The sequence below is a fragment of the Chanos chanos genome, chromosome 1 (assembly GCF_902362185.1).
Source record: "Chanos chanos chromosome 1, fChaCha1.1, whole genome shotgun sequence".
Classification (NCBI taxonomy): Eukaryota; Metazoa; Chordata; class Actinopteri; order Gonorynchiformes; family Chanidae; genus Chanos; species Chanos chanos.
The window spans coordinates 37,902,919-37,921,393 of record NC_044495.1 but is presented as its reverse complement, the minus strand read 5'-3'; the positions used below and the strand labels follow the sequence as shown (position 1 = coordinate 37,921,393).

At 42.0% G+C, this 18,475-nt stretch overlaps 1 protein-coding gene across 7 annotated transcripts; it reads right to left on the bottom strand.

The window, feature by feature from the left end:
- Nucleotides 1–326: 326 nt before the first annotated feature.
- Nucleotides 327–17,514, bottom strand: ppp6r3 (protein phosphatase 6, regulatory subunit 3). 7 transcript variants are annotated; one of them, XM_030767212.1, is made up of 26 exons: nucleotides 17,350–17,514; nucleotides 13,673–13,851; nucleotides 12,512–12,748; nucleotides 11,572–11,758; nucleotides 11,290–11,427; nucleotides 10,955–11,020; nucleotides 10,740–10,852; nucleotides 10,422–10,535; nucleotides 10,189–10,318; nucleotides 9,632–9,784; nucleotides 9,155–9,313; nucleotides 8,987–9,051; nucleotides 7,620–7,735; nucleotides 7,436–7,521; nucleotides 7,005–7,091; nucleotides 6,569–6,666; nucleotides 5,877–5,931; nucleotides 5,134–5,264; nucleotides 4,901–5,019; nucleotides 3,717–3,897; nucleotides 2,802–2,899; nucleotides 2,521–2,707; nucleotides 2,080–2,097; nucleotides 1,163–1,285; nucleotides 877–963; nucleotides 327–775 (listed from the first exon to the last, which is right to left on the bottom strand). In XM_030767212.1, the coding sequence occupies exons 3-26, from the start codon at nucleotides 12,736–12,738 to the stop codon at nucleotides 724–726; spliced, it is 2,790 nt and encodes a 929-aa protein (XP_030623072.1). In that variant the 5' UTR covers nucleotides 12,739–12,748; nucleotides 13,673–13,851; nucleotides 17,350–17,514; the 3' UTR covers nucleotides 327–723. The 7 variants fall into 7 exon arrangements, with proteins under 7 accessions (XP_030623072.1, XP_030623034.1, XP_030623043.1 ...); XM_030767174.1 differs by lacking the exon at nucleotides 2,080–2,097 and having other exon boundaries at nucleotides 328–775; XM_030767183.1 differs by lacking the exon at nucleotides 2,080–2,097 and having other exon boundaries at nucleotides 328–775; nucleotides 6,569–6,648.
- Nucleotides 17,515–18,475: the final 961 nt, after the last annotated feature.

The window sequence follows — 18,475 nt, the reverse complement described above, 5'->3', positions numbered from 1 at the left end:
TATACCAAAAAGATTTTTTTCTTTTAAATCTTGCTCAGGTTGAAAGGATACAAGTTACATTTACAAATAATACCTATGGCAAAATAAACCCCTCTTGATTATTTAAAAATAATGTTTACCCTATCAGTATTCTTAAGAATCAAAAACAGACCAACATAGATTGCCAATTAACATTTCATGGTAGCTGTTGCTTTACTTTGAAATTAAATACCATTTTGTGCAAGAGGAAACCCTACCAAAAATAAAACAAAACAAAAAAGAAAAAAAACCCAGCTTATCTCATTTGGTCACACTGTGTTCCAATTGTTATATTTCGGTTATTAATCCTCTGTCTCTGTATACATTTTGTCTTTTTATAAAATATTTTTATTCATACAATCATTTCAACTATAGCAACATTACTATTAACTTTGAGTGGCAAGATATCAGACAGGTCACCTCCATAAGAACAATAGTATATAAACGAATGCACAAAAAAAAAAAAAAAAATCCATTCGAGTATGTTTTTTTTTTTCTTCTTCATACAGTTCAAACTCTCTGTACAGCTGTCTAATATGAATATTGCTGGTCCTGATCTGTTTGGGGTGGGCAGGGGAGTGGGAGGGGGGGGGGAGAGAGGTTTGTGCAGCAGCCGTGGCCCCAGGCTGGCACTGCCCTCTACTGGTGGTCCTGGAGGAGAGGGGGGGGGCATGCATGGGAGGAGCGGGCTGACGGCTCCACGCATCATGCTGGCCCGTTCACCGTCGCGTCTGGTGAGGACACGTGCTGCTCCAATCTGTACGGGCAGAGAAAAGACGACGGGACAGTGGGGTCATTAACGCTGGCCGTTTAGGAGGCGAAGGAACCGTTGTGGTGCAGTGTGAAATCTACACTCACTTGGCTTCTTCCATCGCTGTCGCATCCTCAAGAGGACCATTAAGAGTTTCACCTGACGCTTTCGCCTTCTCTTCTAGGTGCTTTGCACTGACAAGAGACAACGGAGAGACTCAAGTAAGCTTTTACCAGGGCAATAAATGAACAAAAAAAGGTTTCAAATTTAAATTCTGCTAAATTAGGTATTCTGAATCTAGTGGTGCTTTGATTTTCTGTGCTTGAAATCTTGTGTGATCCTCCTTAGTGCAAAAACCACAAGTGGCAGTTATGAAACATCAGCAGGCCTTACCCTTGCTTCTGACAGTTGCTAGCAGGCTGACCTGACGCAAACACACCCCTCTCAGATTCACCACTCTCCGCAACCGCATATTTTGCAGATGGATCTTCAGAGGTAGATAACTTCTCTTCCTCACTGTAAGAGGGATTAACAAACTCATTTCCAATTGAACAGGTTCCAGTTCTACTTATCAAAAGATACCACGTTTCAAAACAAGGACAAACATGCAGAACGGACCAGACGACATCAAAAGCAATGGGGCAAACGAATGGTGCTGAGACGTGGTTGGTTTAGAGAACGCCCGGATGGAAGCGTTATGATGCAAAGTGTACAGTGAATGGAGAGAAGCAAAGGGAATCTGGACTGGAGGCTCAGACAGACTGATCTGGAGCATGTGAGGTGAGTAAACAGAAGGACAGGCCGTTTTATTTATTTATGTTTTTTAAATTTCCTTCAGCTGAACGAATCACATGCCAGCCATCCGTCTTGCGTTTAAACGTCATGAAACCACCATAAAGCTTTCATGGAGAAGAATCTTACAGCTCGTCTCCTTGTCAAACTGTCTGAAGAAATTTTCAAAACAAACAACTATTACGTTTTGACGTTGGTAAATTCGGCTCATTGCCTCTAGTCTGAATATTTCTTTTGTCTTAAAAAAAACAAACAAATAAACAAAAAAAACCCCTCCTAAGGAGATGCAAATAAAGCGGAGGAGCCTATGGGTATTCCATGTTAGTGACAACTCATACATCTGAGATTAACATGCAAATGGAGATGAGAAATAACCACTTAAAAAAACAGACATATTATACAAATAAACATAACTAGAAATAACGAAAAAACAAAACAAAACAAAAACTCTGTGGCTGACACGAAAAAAAAAAAAAAGACACACGGCAGACGTCTGTCCCCCGATTAGCTGTACATACCGATAAGATTTCAACACTCTGAAGCCACACGCACGCCAAAGAGAAAGAGGAAGCTTATGTTGTAAGTGTTGCAAGTCTAGGTGAAGGACAGTTTTGTCAAACAAAAGACAAAAAAAAACAAAAAAAAACAAAAAAAAAAAAACAAAAAACAAAACAAACGTCGACTGTACATAGGGGTGACATTAAAAATCACAGGTTGACAGATTTGTGGAGATTTGTATATATATACACACATATAGGCTATATATATGTCAAAACCCCTCTGAAGAGTATCCGTGTGTGGGCTGGTACCCAGGAGGCAGGTGGAGGGGAACAGGATCAAGTCAACATGCACAGTAAGGTGAATGGTCGTGTTTCAGAAGGGGGGAAAACTGGAGGCGTTTGGTGATTGGGGGTGGGGGACACTGAAAAATGTGCTTGTGTGCACTGGGTGGAGCTTACCTCTTGAAAACAGCAGTTTCAGTTTTGGCATCTACAGTAAGGCTGACTGTCTCCTTCATGGAGCCGTTGGTGACCGTCTCGGTGATGCGGTCATTAGCCGGCTCTTCCTCGGCATCTGAGCTGCCTGTCTTTCCGCCCGGGGACGTGGGCAACTGGGCAGACTCGTTACCAGCCCACGGTTCTGTACCTGGACCGAAGAAGAGCATGCAGTTTGAATCTGGAGCCAACAGGGTTATGGAAGCTTGTAAAACTGACAGAGTAGGTTTGGTAGCTTGGCTTACCCTCAGGCTGCATGGGAGCATTGACGCCCAGGGGGTCCACTGTTTCTATGCTGGTCTCCATGGCTACTGGGGAACTGCTCCTCAAAGGGTCTTTGGGGCTGAAGGGAATGATGAATGAAGTTCATCAAAAGGGTTTTTACACATGCAGGGGCCTCAAAAACAACAAATTAACTCTTCATCCACGCACTGGTAACCAGGGCAACCCATCTGCTCAGGGCTGTGCAAAAACACTTGTGTAGCAAAACTGCTGGGCCAACAGACCCAGGGAAATCCTCAAACAAACCAGAGAAACTGCGCAAAGCCTGTCCCTATGTTAAAAAACAATAAGTGAAAAGGCATTCAACATCTGAGATTTACAACTTGAACCCCTACTGTGCTACACTTGCTGACTTTGGCTGGGAGTTCAGGGGAACAGAACTGGCTGCATATGCCTTTGTTCTTTATTAGTTATTGCCCAAGTCTGAGCCTCTTGACCAACAGGCACTCGCATAGCCACAGATATCGTCAAACCCGGGTCTCTTCAAACATAGTGGTTTCACACATAGTGGATAAAGCATGTGCTGACCTCATACAAGGGCGAAAAAGTCAGTGGGAAACTGGGCGTTTCAAAATCGGGAGAAAATTGAAATTGAGTATAATAACAAATATAGATATTATAATAATCAAGGGTAAATCCTATAATAACACAGTAAGAAGATGAAAAGTGAAGAGAAGCTGTAACACTGTAAAAAAAAGTCCATGCAATTTTCCCACTTTCACTCCAGCAGCTGTGGCCTGTCTTTACTGTTAAAAACACTTGTCAGATAGCAGAGGGAGCCTGTCCACTCTCATGACGGCGACATGCGGAGCGTGTTGTGTTTGTATGTTAGGGATAAGAAGATAATGAGTACGCGAGTAGATGGGGCGATGTCTTACCTGACGGCGGTGAAGCTGGAGAAGTCTGCCCAGCCGCCCTCTGCGTCTGCGCCAGGGCTGGAGGAGCTCCAGCTCACGGGCTCAGGCAGACCGGCCGAGGAAGGGGGCGTGGCTGGAGCAGGAGCCGTAGAGCTGCCCGTCTCCATGGGGATATCGTCGAAATTAGCCGTCCACCCGGGCCCTAAAATACACAGACTACGTTAACGCCAGAACCCCTGTGAGCTGCTAACATTCCTACTTCAATGTTAAACGCCCTATGAAAGCCTCACTCTCAACTTCTCCTAAAGTTTGGCTTTTTAAAAGTCTGTTTTCAGTTCTTGCACTGCAAGTTACTGAGTGTTTTCCATACAAAGTATTCCATTTCTCCTGAGATACACTCATCAGTATTGCTAACCAAGCATGCACTCTATCTCCCATTTGGATTCATCAAAAGCTTTTTGGGCATTCCTTGCTCAGGACATTTAATAACTTTATTAGGCAAAGATGGAAAAGGTGCACATAGTCTCCCTCGTCACCATTCTACTACACGCAAGAGAGACTTCAAAAAACACTAATATGAGAGCCAAGTGTAAAATATAACCAAGTAAGGCAGCCAGTCAACCCATCAGACAGTGTGCCAAAAAGTTGCCCTGAAGTTGCAGGAAGGGCGACAGTCACAAAACAGATGTGTAAAGGTGCATCTTCACTTATTCCTTTACTATACATTTGTGATTTACACAATTTATGAGGGGGATCCTTTGGTTATACTGTCTATTCCTTCATTGCTACTTAATTCTGTACATATTGCTGTGTATTGTTGTGTACACATTCTAAAGTGTATTAAGTCTATTCTAAAGGTACTGAATTCTCACTTAATTATGTGTGAATTGAACAGCCTTTTGGTTTCACCTCATGGTCATTCAGGTGGTTTTAACACAGTTATTCTCTTGAACCTACACATAAAGCAAAGTGACATTTATTCTCTTTAACATTCAACCCTCCCCCACAAGACAACAAAATAAAGGTTGTAACGCTACAAACGCTGCACATGAGTGACCTAGGAATAAACGCCACTGGGCAGCATCTCCCACAGCTGAGTTGGAAAGTCTCCAGCACTACAACTGACCTGAGTCACAAACTGTTCTTCATGCAGTTAACATCTTACAGACTGGACATGAATGTAGGTGTGCTGACAGATCACCAACCTTCCCCAGTGTCGACTTCCATTCTGTCGTCAGAAGTGGCATTCCCGGGCTCAAATGGGTCCCGCTTCACATCCTCCTCCTCAGAGTCTGTGCTCTCTTCGCTGTCCGTGCTACCTGAGCTCCTGCAGGAGAAACACACACAGAGAGAACCCATGAGAATGAAGAGAGGAACAGGATCTCGTGTCAGACTAAGAGGCATTTCAGTTCTGTCAGGCTGGGTAGAGAGACGGTACCGAGGACGTCTCTGTGCTTCTGGGGCAAAAGTGACATCTTTCTCATCCCAGATGTCCTCCTCGTCAGAGCCAGTGTCTTCAAACTGCTGGATCTTCTCTTTACAGCAAGCCTCAAACAGCGCTATGTTTGCCTACACAAAGACAGGGAACAGAACCATAGAAAACAAGGCAATCTGTCACTGTACAGACCTGGTCTAACACAAAAAAACAGGTAGAAATTATTTTTAAACTATGAATGCAGATGAGTACCACTGAACCTTTCATGTATAACACAACCTCGAGGTACAAGGCAAAAAGATTTTTTTTAATCATTAAACATATCTTCTGAAAACCTGTTAGCCACACTAATGATCTGCTTATCACTCTACTACTCCCAAATCATGAAACGCCAAAATGAACCGCTCCTCACAAATATGTCGGTTAGAATTTTGGCCTGAGCTCTCGAAAATTTAGGTCCACACATCTGAAAATAGGCAGTTTTGAGAATCAATAAAATGATCAGCTGCACCTGGTCTTGCTTTCCTGAATACTGTCCATAATGTTTCTGGTTTACCATTCTGGTTGATAAAGTGGAATAAAATTTCACCTCAAATGCTTCAGCAACCACAGTGACATTTTACTAGACATCCTGGCTTTGGTTATCACACATCCTGATGTCTTTACTGTTAGGGAACACAGCTTTATTCATTAAAAAAAAAAAAAGCATTTCTGTTATAATACATTTGGTCAAATAAAATACTTACACTCTCATTTGTATTCAAGGAAAAATTGATGTCTGATATTCTATCAAAGGGAATACTGCAATGTTAAAGAGAACAGAGTTTAGTTTAGTTAAATCCGTTAGGCAAAGACTGCGCACACACACACATACACACAATGGCTTACAGGTCTTGAACAAAGCACAGAGTACAAGAGGACACTGGGTCCAGGTTGTTACCCAGAGTAAAGCTGATTTAGAGAAGGGAATAAAAAGGCCACTTAATCACTCCTCCCAAAGTAGCCCCCGCTCAGCATAGAACCAAACTCTATTACCCAGAAAGCACGGTAGCAAGATGAGAGGGGGGGAGACAGAGAAATCACCAAAACGCTTCTTTGGCAAGATGCCTCTGAACGATCATTCTTTACTTCGCTTTGCGTGTTCTGAGCTATGCTGCCAATTATTTTCAACCGACAACGGACTCGCTTAAATGAGAACGGAAATGCATCCTTTTAATAGATGTTGTATGTTTCAAGTCCATTACTTAATGGAGAACATGTACAGAGGGGGGAAACAAAGTTTACTATAAAGAAAGGAAAGATCTTCAGAACTAGCATTTTCCCAAACAGAAAGCCCTGAGAAGGAAAGCACTCAATGATTCAGTCTTGGCCTGAAGGATGGGGGAGGGGGGGGGGGGGTGTTACAGGAATAGAAGCATCATGCATTTTGAGTACTCACTCCACGACATCATCCTGATCGGCAAACTCTTCATCATTGAAGCCAAACTGCTCAATAAAATTGGACGTCATTTGTTGCATCTGATAATCAGAAAAGGCCTGGCAAACCCAGGACCGACGGTAATGATATAGTCTTGACACTACAAGAGGCTTCAAATTTCTTCATTTTCAAAACAGTCTACTCACTTCACTTCAGTTAATCATTTAAAAAAAAAACTAAAACCAAAGAAAAGCACAAGGCACATGCACTCTAATAAAAAACAAAGTTAGAGCAGTAACAAATGCTTCACTTGTTAAAAACTTAAGCCATTAACATTAACAAACGCTTTTAGTATAGGGATCTAAAAAAGACTTAAGAGTTGGATATTAGAACATTAAACAAAGTACACTTAAGAAAATAAGCATATTTTGTTGAGCCTGTCAAGTTACAGACTTACCTGTTGTAAGGAAGAATCCTGGTGGAATCCACTGTCCTTAAAGTCTACCTCATCGTCACTGGATGAATGAATATGATGTGTATTTACCTAGTCACAAAGCAAAAGCATCTCTATTACATCTATAACGGTGAGCACAACAGTGCTTGAGTATGTTCATCTGTTAAACAGTATACAAGACATCATACACACACACACACACACATAATAACAAATATGAACTTGTTCATGTCCATAACCACAGTGGGTTTGAACAAATGATTTCATACATCAAATTTTCTCAGGCAACCACAGTATTGCGTCAAAATTTATGAACTTATTATGGGCTTGTCTTGCACCACACTGTCCACACTGTGTAGACACACATGCCTCATAATAACACTGGTTGTATTAAAAAAAAAAAAAAAAAAAAAAAATCAGTAACAGACACTTACTAAATCTACAGTGTTTTTCTTGTTTGTGTCTGCTAGTTGACCAGAAATGAAGGCCTCCCATCTTTCCCTGTAGTCCTCTTCGAGTTCTGCAATGTCACACGCACACACACACACACACGAATGATGAGTGACAAAAGTCAGGGGACAGTTGAGAGCATTGTGAAAGGCCTGTATGCATGCTCACCTGAAATGAGCTGCTGAATCTGGGCCCCATTGGGGCCCTTGTCACAATTGTGAACTATAGAGTTTGCTATTCTGGTCAAATGCCCCATGTAGCCTCTTCGACGCCCGCCCTCGGCCCTGGAGAGAGAGAGAGAGAGAGAGAGAAGACAGATCAACTTCCACATGCTGAGTAATGCTCATCCCAAAGCATTCAGACACACAGTGTTTCAGCACTGAACCCTGGACACAATCCTGACCCAATGACCTGCATCTGAATTAACTGTTTATCAGCAGGGACTCCGCTCTGGATCCCAACCAAAGAACTGGCTCACGTCACGCAGAAGCCGAGCCAGTCGATAGACTAATTAGAACAACGCTGAAAAAAATCACTGGACTGTCTGAATGAATCTGTCTCGTCACTTCGACCCATGTCCCTGTGTATGTGTGTGTGCATGCGAGGGGTAAACATGCCTCTAATGGCAGGCTACATTTTCTGTGTTAGTTAGCTTTGATTCAGTCATAGTGCTAGTACAGCAGTAGTGGTCAGGAGACTGGGAAACATTGTACTAAGAGTGTACTCAGAGATGAGATTAGCACGGCTTGTTCAATGGCAAATAGATGAAGGGAGGAGAAAAAGAAAAGAAAGAGAGGAAACCACAACAGTTTCGAACAACTGAGCCAAGTTAAAAAACAAAAAAACAAACAAAACAAAGACTATGACACTAAACATAGTTTTGAGTTTGGAGTCATAGTGAGAACAACAAAACTAAAATAGATCAATGTTCATGTAATGGATACTCCACTGTTCCCACTACTTCCATGACACTGGAGGGGGGGAGCTACTCAGTGCTGAGGTTTTGTGGAGACGGTGCTTTCAGGAGTAGTGATAGTTTAGGCATCAGAGAATGAGCTATCACAGAATGTAGGTCAAGTGTGAGGTTTCTAGTACGATGTTGAAGGGGTAAACACAAAGATGAGGCCAGAGATAAAACGTCCTAGATCCCCCTTTGATAAACCCAACAGTTCTGCAACGAACAGACATCAGAGCTACAGGTTTACTGTCAGAGCTTAGTGAGCCCATTAAATATGTGTCATGCATTTCTTTAGCAGTAGATAAGCTAACAGATGTCACAGATGACGTGTAGCAGCACATTTCACACCGAGTGATTTCAGATCAAAACACATTGCAAAAGACCATGAGGCCTACAAGCACTGGACTATTACTCTCTTGCTACTGTAGCATGTTGGATTGAGCTGTTGATTCAACACCTTCATGACCTGGGAAATCCAGGATGCTGGACTGTAATAAAAAGCCACTGTGAACTCAGTATCATCCCAGCTTATTCGGTTCCCTTTTTGTGTGTTTAAAAATCAGACAGCAGTACTCACTGCTCCTTCTCATTGGAGCCCCAGGCATCCAGAATTCTCTGTATTAACTGGCACTTCTGAAACAGCTGAAACACAAAGGAGGAGACGGAGATTGAGGATGACATGAACTGAGACGGCACGGGTGCAATTACACATATATCTACAGGCTGACAGACCGCTGCTACTCACATGTTTAATTAGGTGATTTTCTCTGACGGGCTCTTGGCCGTTTTCTGTGTTGATTTCGGAGGTTTCGCTTTGAGACGGAGGCATTGCTAAGATCATCGCAGTGCATATTTCTACTTGGATGTGCAGGAAATTATTCCATATGTATCTGAAGTACATATCCTGTAGATACAGACAGAGGCAAGAAAAACACACCACAGTTTTGAAAGGCGGCTGGCAAATTTGTTTCACTTTTCACAATGAATGTGTAGAAAGATCAGTCAGCGAAAAAGTGCTAGAGAGAGCCACTAGACTTTCAGAGAGTAGATAATATCAGACACACTCAGAATATGAAATCCGATATCGTATTCACATCTCCAACTAGGTTATCTAAAGAATTTGAGAAATCAATGTCTTACTTATTGAGCTCTGAGTAACTAGTGTAACCTTTTCTCTAAAAACACTCAGCGTAGTGAAGGAGTCAGTGACGGCAGTACTCACGAGTATGACTCCCAGAGTGTTGAGATTGATTAGCTCCATGTTAATGATATGGGTATTGGTCTGCAGAAGGCTGGCCACTAGTCGCACCACGTTCAGTCGAGCATTGCCCACTGGTGGGTCCAGCATTCCCCATGTCGTCTTCATAACGGTTTTCTGAAAATGGGAACAGGAGGACAAGAGCTGCAGAGAGGTGCACATTCTCTTATCAACAGCCTCAAATGACAAGTACAGACGTCCTACTGGACTTGTATATCTGCACTGAAATGACAACACTGTATGCCACTATGGCTTACAACACTGGTCAGCTCACTTTGTGTATTTGTAGGCAGATTACAACCAAGGACGTTGCTTATCTAACAAACCTCCTGGACACACAGCTGAAACCAGCACAGGTCCTACCCACTCCTGCTCTGACAAGCGCAAAGTCCTCCGGTTACAGTCAACTGAATGAGGCCGTAACATCACCACTGTTGATTGGCGATATGTTAAATTTATCCTCGTAATAAGCTCCTACTTCAAATATTCGGTCAGGCTGTCAGACCCCGGTCCATGCTCACCTTTGGGGGATCCAGCAGCAGCTGATGGAAATCTTTCAGTCTGGGCCTGACAGCTTCCAGAATACTTTGATTGACAGAGAAGGACGGATGATTCATTCCTGGAGGACAGTTCTCCAAGTGGCCTTCAAAACTGATCAAACGAGGAAACAGTCAAATCAAAGCTGTTGCACAATTCTAACCAAACGCAGCTATTAACAGAAAAACAAGGCATTGAAAAGGCAAGAAGCACTCACGCTGGTCTCCGTGTCTCAGACAGAGTTAGGAGGATCTGAATGACACTGACTATAGCAGATTCATTCTTTTCTTTGTCAAAGATGTTGGACAGCAACTGCTCCACTGTTTCTTGTCTAAAAAATTAAGAAAAAAACATTTTAGCTGAGACAAAAAAATAAAGCTGAGACAAAATAAAACGAATCGTTGAATAATCTTCATGCCCTCGAGTCATTTCACACTGTGTTATTTGTAACATGATTATAAAGCGTACTTTGATAACACTCAGTCTATTAGCAGTGTAAAGAGAGGTGTTGAGGACCGTCAGTGAGAGAACCTACTTCTCCAATGTGGCCAGTAAAGGGTCGGGCTCTGTGCAGCCCTGCACCTGGAACATCTGATCTCTGCTCAGTCTGATGATCTCACAGAGTGACTGCGACGCATTTGAGTGTCTCTGCACGGAGACAAAATAAAAGTAAGAAGAGAAGAAAACACGGTGGTCAAACACAGACACTTGCGAAGGACGCTACTCCGGAGTCAGGGGAATTAAACTTACGTCTTCATCCTGAGATGGCTGCACCATGTCAACAAGCCGCTGGATCACTTTCTCTTCATTCAGCCACTGCGAGAGACATAGAACAATCATTCTAGTTATAATCATCTACGTGAGAGTCAAAATGTACCTCAAGTACTCCAGTAATGTGTCACAGCAACTGGACGAAAAATCATCAGCAACATTTAAATACAAAAATAGTGCTGAAAACTCCACATGTAAATGAATTAAGACAACAAAAGACTCAATTCTTTTAACAGCCAAGGCATGGTCAAACTGTCATGAAGACATAGAACAAACAAACAAGAAACTGCTGGAGGGAAGAGAGCTGTACTCACATGTAATACATCTTGCCTAAGCTGCTGTGGCTCAATGCAGGTGAGCATTCGCAGCAGTAAATCCATGATAGCTGAGGTTCCTATGTGTTTAATCATTAAATCCACAAAGTCCTCTCTCTTCCTAAGGAACTCCACAATCTGCAAGGCACATAAACACAGGGGTAACGGAGAGCCGCTCAGGACGAAGATGATCAATCGTGTTTGGAAAGTACCATTAGGTCGGTCCTAAGGCTGAGCAGTACACGGATGGTGACGGGTGCTTGAATTCGGCCGCAGACTCACCTGTTCAGGTTTCCTGCCAATGAGAATGCTGAGGACCTTGCTGAAAAAGCTGGCCAGTAAAGGGTTGAGAGGGGATTCGTTCTGTAAGAAGCTGTAGAGTTTCATCAGCAAGCTCTCGTCCTCGCCCAGTCTGTCATTGATCTGACTAACGTCTGAAGTAAGGAGCTCACAGGATATGTTGGGGTACCTGGGCAACAGAACAGCTCTCAGTCGCAATTGCTTCCATTGAAGAAAATACACAGACATAATAACGATGCCACTATAAACTTCTACAATTAGGCATTATGCACGGAACCAATCTGGTGCTCAATGGACTTACACCCTTGGAGGAAGACACACACACACACACACACATAGAGGGTATGTCCCCCTTCAGTGGCAGCTGCTTGGTATTTGTGCAATCAGCTCTCTCTTGAAACAGCAGAACACACCCCAAACGACAGCACATCTGGGACACCCTAGCCAGATAGCATTACATCACTGCCACACATCAGGCCGATGTTTACATATGAGAGCTTAAGTGGGCCAGCTGTAGCCAGCAAAAAACTGTTCCTAGTTAATAGTTAGCATTCGCTCAATAAAAAGATATGGGATATTTAGACATTTGCTGGCCATCTACGTTACAGAAATCTCACAGACTCCACCAACTATCCAAGCTCATTATTCACTGTTTTTTTTTTTTAATATAACTGCATCAAATACTCAATCTGTTGAACAGTTAAATCCAACACTATCACCTTCAGTTTCTGTTTTTGTTTCTTGGATTTTTCCCCCCTTATCATAGTGAAGTATGGGATGTCCTGCCTTGGTTTAAATGCTTGCTGATGCTACATTTAAAACAGACAGACTCAGGCAGCAGAAAAGGTTGCATTTTATGGTAGCTTGTAAAGGGGCCACGCCTCAGTGCCTATGAAACGGCACACACGGCTTAATAACTCACTTGTACTTGATCTTCTCCTCCATGTCGTCGCTGGGCTCCTGGGTGATAAAGACCACCAGGTCCTCCATGCACTGCGGCCGCACCAGGAAGTCCACCAGCTTGTGGTTCTGGGCCTTACACTCCTGCAAGACGTCCTCTTCGTCCATCACCTCTGTCAGCGTCACATCCTCCTTCTCTAGGAGTGTGTCAATGTGGGACGTCGTGTGCAAATCAAACTTCCAAAACATGGTGCTGCTGCTGCATTAAACAAACAAAAACAAAAAAAAAAAAAAAAAAGAAGGGGGAGAGGGCAGCTGTTGTTTATCCAGCGATCCACAACAATTCAGAGCCTTGAAAAGTAAAGCACTCACATTTGTGTACAGATGAACTGGTTTTAACAGAATCATGATTTAGTTTTTTCCACCCTGAGTCAAAACAAACAGTGTGGAGCTGCCTTAACCATATGATCACAACACATGGAGTCCCCACAACAGCAGACAAAAATGAACAAATGCTGTCAAAACAGTTCTTACAATAAATCCAAACAGATTTGTCAGGAGGACAAAAAAACAACAACAAAAAAACAGGCAGAAGACAACCCACACGGTGAATGCTCCTTTCAGAACATCATAAACTGACTGAAGTCATCGTTATGATGAACAGCACTTTGGATAACCAGTGTTTTGGGTGACGGCCTACGCCAATATTCAAATTCAGTGTCATGAGTTCCAAGTTTACTGAGACATTAAATAAAGAAACAGGCGCCTTCAATCTTCATTACATTTCTTAGATGCCAGATATCAGTTTATTTACATGGATGGAATACTCAATAAACACAATGCATTCTTGAAGTACAATCTGTGAGGGAGCTGGTGATGCTGTCTAACGATACACATATCCACAATAACGAAAACCCGAGAGATGCAAGCCGACCTTTTTGAAAGCTTGATATCTTTTCTGTTTTGCCCTGCACAAACCATAAATGGTCGACAAAAATTACTGTCTTTCGTATCGAACGTTCACTCCCACTTAGTTATACTGAAAGTAAGCAGTAATATCAAGAGCAAGCATTTACATACTGTAAACATACAACAAACATTCAATGCTGTAGGAAAAAAAACTGATGGAGTTCAACAGGTCTGTATTGAAGGAAATGCTGTGGGCAGATGAAATGGAACGTACCTGAGTGAGGCAGAGACCAGAGGGTAAAAACTCTGATTAAAAATAAAAGAATTCTTGTGCTCTTTGGGAGTTCTGGCCCATTACAGGGTCCACAGACAGCAGAGACAGGAAAATTCCTTGAGTAGAGGACACATGCAGCAGACACAAACTCAGGCACCACAACAACTATCAGCACACACCTGTAAACAAACACAAAAGAAAACACTGAATTCTCAAGAGCAATTCAATGCAGGCCAACATTTAACACAGGCACATCTTAAAAACAAAACTTTACCAAAAAAATGCCCAGGGAAGGGAGCAGTCAATGCAGTATATCCACAACAGGTTACACACAATTATAGTTCAGTGATTCTGTTTTATAGGCCTAAAAGTAACTGTGCACATGGAGAGTATAAGTGTTTTCAAATCCACTGAGACCAAAACTCAAAATTGTAACGAGGCAGAGGACATGAACAAATAAGTCCAGAAATCATTAGTTTCACAGAAGGTTTTACTCATAGTTTCAGTATATGGGTAGAGAACTCTGACATAGAAAACGAGATCCACGCTGGTGACTTGAGGTCAAAGAATGATGACTAAAGAGCGCTAGCTCAGCACACACTATTTTAACCACAGAGACAAAAACATGCAGACCTTCAGACAAACCTGAAAAAACCAGGGGAATGCTCTGAGGCATTCTCATCAGAGGAAAGGATTGTACTTCCTTGTTGTGATGTTAGCTCCCTGGCAACAACTGACAGAGACTTCCCTGTCTGAGTTGTTTCTCTATTGTTAAAATAACTGAAACACACAGACGCGTACACAAAGACTACAACTTCTTCATTCTTCACAACAAATTCTTATTAGATTTTATCTACTTGTAGTTTGACTGAATTTGGATCAGCTTACAAAACTCTGCCCGTCTCACACTTACTTGGCCTAGGTTAACCCAGTCCAATGCAAAATCTATTATTTCATAATAACTATATCTCATAGCTAAAAATAAACACAGATAACCTCTACCCCTCTCACACTGACAAGCAAATTTGTGAATAGCTTATCATGCTGAAACCTGCATGCCTCAATTACTGTCGACTAATTACCTTTTTCTGACTAATACGGTAAGAGCTTAAATGAAAGCTTACACAGAGACGAATGGATATGAGGAGAAACAGCATATTAATAAGCATAGACTCCTTCCTGAGATCTACAACAGTGATCAATGTATAATGGACGTTACATTTTTGTGTCAACATGACAAATTATCACAAACAGTCAGCTCTGCTTATGTAAAAATTACATTTCTAATCTCCTTAGCTGTGCAGCTTAAGCCTGCCTTACCCGTGGTTTACCTAAAATGGGCTACCTCAAAATAACAAGGATACCGCAATAAAAACATCACTTCTATCACAGTAACCATCTATACACTATACACAGTTTGTCAGGTGTGCCTTGTACACAGTAAATACTGCCCGTTGTCCAGAACGTTCAAGGCTTTGTATACCACTGCCACACCTGATTTGATTACTCAACTCATCATTGCTGTGCCAGAGCAAAGATAGATAGTTTATAGCAGGAGTGAATGTATTGAGAAACAGTGTCCTAAAGCAAGAAGTAACATGACATGAGTAACTGATCAAAGTCCTGGGCTGCAAATAGAAAATACGCACTGACTCAGCGCCTGCGATGGCCCTATGCAGAACGAGCTTATGCGGAAACGTCCTCTAAACACGAGTGCTGTCAGCTAAGTAACGTAAAAAGTTCACTAACGCACTTGCGCTTAAGAGCACCATTAAACTTGAAGTACGTGCAACATCTGTTACTGTTAGTATGTCTAATACTGTAGCTGGAGCTCGGCCACTGAAATTCTACATTTTAATCCACGAACTTTCCGCAAACTACTTTATCAAGACAAAGATCATTGGCCACATACTGTCTGAACGGACCAGTTCTAAAACACCCTGAAGTCTAGAGACGACACCTGTAATAGAGAACCTAGCTTGTATAACCCTATCATTCTATGGGTATAACGTTACCATAAAAGCTCCAACTTTGAAGTATAAAATATTGCTCTGTAGTACTTTTTGGTTGGTATCTTTAGATACAGGTGTTCTCAAATGCCCTATTTCTATGAACGCTGAGGTGAAATGCAATCCAAAACCGCGACATTCAGCGTGTAACATATCTGTACTTCATGGCTTGGATAATACTAGGAGGTGAAAGAAATCCACAAGTTCTCGTGACTTGCATTCACTAGCTAAAAAAACCTTGCCAAGCCGCTTCCACTTCAGAGCTGCAATAACACCACAGATCCAACCAGTTACGTTTCGCTTCGGATCGTTTACAGCCGAGCAAGTCTTATTTACCAAGTTTGTTTTCGGCCATTCAATAACTCTCACAACTTTGGGAAATACGATCTAAGTTCACCAAAGATAAACGAACTAGATATAATAAATAAGAGAGTTGATGTGACATATTTAGCACAAACCAGAGAGTAATTTCAGCCGGCTTTAAGTTGATCATTCCTACAAACAACAGCAAAAAACATCAGTAACCATATTTAAATAACCGGGTAACGTTAACCGCGCAAACAGACTGATCGCAAAGTTTTTAACATAACCCACAAAAGTAAAGAAGACGCGTCACTGTCACTTAACTGGCTAGCTTTAGGAAACGTCTCTAAAGGGGTGAAATCCGTCTTATTTGTGTAACCAGAAACGGCTAGCTATTTTTTTTTTTTTAAAGATTTTCAGACATTTGGAAGGTAACATACATTAGTCATCAGAAGTGCATTTAAGGCCTCAATTTCCACCCACTGACAGATATATTAAAAGTACCTTTTCAAGACCGAGCTAACATTGACTAATCTAACGACTGTTATCCGGTACTAGAAGATTAGCTAGGGTTACGTAGCTAATTTAAACTACGAAAGGGCTGATCAATGTATGATTACGACCAATCAGCTTGCTAGCTAAACCGTTCAGAGTGTTGAGAAAGCAAGAACATGTACTAATACTAACTTGGGTAACCATCCGAAAGCATTTGGTGTAACATACTAAAACTAAGGCGTTGTGTTCAGTTTATGGTAGTCGGCAAACCAGCTATAACGCTGGTGGGCTCACATGCCATCTTGTTCGGAGCCCGGCTTCTGTTTTTAAGGACATACAACACTGAATAGCTTAGCAAAAACAAATGGTTAAACTCTCTGGGCTATGTTACAGTATCTACATTAGTCATCCTAGTTATCGAGACAACAAAACTGATTAACTATCTTAGCTGTAGTTGGCTGGTTGGCTTCCGCAGATTACTTAACCAGATCGGGTAAACCTAACATGTTAGGTTAGCCAGCTAGCTAAAGTTAGCCTAGGTGCTGAAACAATTTTCTAACACTTGGCTAGTTTTAGTCAGCTGCTAGGGGCACCGCTCAAATAAGTTAAACTTACATATTTATGGGAAAAATATAGTGAATTGTGTGTTCATTTAATTTAAGCTGTGTGTAGATGAAGTAAGTAAACAGCTCTACCCTAACTCTGCAGGACAGCCTAGACTTGCAGGGAAGAGGCTACAGATAAACTATCGTTCTTTAGATATGCTAACCCAAGTTAGCTAGTTAGCTTGCTACGGTAGCTATCTTGCTAGTCAACTAGCTTAGCACTCCTGTCGCCAATAATGAGAACTGCAGACAAGCAAGTACGTACCGATAAACAGCGGAAATCTGCAGGTCCCCGACATGTAGCTTGAAGAATCTTCAGCTAAAAGTGTTAGCAAAATAAAAAGCTACAAACTTTTAGATATTAATGGAAAAATAAAGTGTTTGCAACAGATTCTAACAGGCGCCAAAAGGTTTACCATCAGAGGGCACTTTTCAAGATGGCGGTTCCATTAACTTCAACGACCCCTTCCCCCACCAGTGCTACCGTACTTGTCACTCAAGACGAACAGTGGACAACCATTGGCTACTTTATGTGTCAATCTCATGTTATCCCGTGGCTCTCGATTCGAAACTTACCTTATCACTTCCTACAAGAAAACTAGGCGTTCGGGTTATACGTGTAAACGTCGGTTTAAACCAGCTATGTCTGAAGTACACAAACGGGAAAATCTGAGTCGCAACGAAATAGCTATATGATAGCGAAATGTCCATAGATTACTCCAACATAGATTTAGACCATTATGGTCTTCATTCCAGGCAGGTTTTAGAGCCCCTCTTCAGATTGGATTGTAGAAATGTCAATCACACCCTATTCGTCTTATACAAGAACGAAAAGTAAAGAGCAGTAGTGTAATGGTACAACTCTTACCGCTTACGTGAGTATGGTTCATTATATCCAAGATGTGTCATTCACTGTTGTCCATATTTACGTGAAAAACAATATCGCTGTGTTATATTAATGTAACGATGGCTGCCTCGCCGTTCAACTCAGTCTAACTCGGTTTTGGATTCGCTATTACAGTTTTCCTTGGTTATTTGCAACGCCCTAGCAACAATGGGACGTCACTCCGATTGACAGGTTTGGGGTGCAATCGGTTGGCTCGATCTATGACCATTAGTAGGATGTATTAGACAAAAATAATTAAGTAATTTCAAACAACATATAAAGGAAAAAGAAATGGTGCATCCAGGTTTCCCGTCGTATCTAGCTCTGGCTCGTTGGATATGACCACCAGTAGACTCTTAGTGTGTCCTCATTGATAAAATGTAGGTCAGACGGTCTAAGGTTAATCTTGGTGCTTCCATGGCTGTATACGGTATGCTTATGTTATAGTGCAGCTTGGCAGATGCAGGCTCACTGCAGCGTGGTAAATACAATCTGACATCTGACC

Coding starts and splice junctions, on each gene's coding strand:
- ppp6r3 (XM_030767212.1), bottom strand. CDS start 12,738: ATGTTTTGGAAGTTTGATTTGCACACGACGTCCCACATTGACACACTC. Junction 11,021..11,289: donor TTAGGCAAGATGTATTACAT/GTGAGTACAGCT, acceptor TGTCTCTCGCAG/TGGCTGAATGAAGAGAAAGT. Junction 10,853..10,954: donor AGCCATCTCAGGATGAAGAC/GTAAGTTTAATT, acceptor GTCTCCGTGCAG/AGACACTCAAATGCGTCGCA.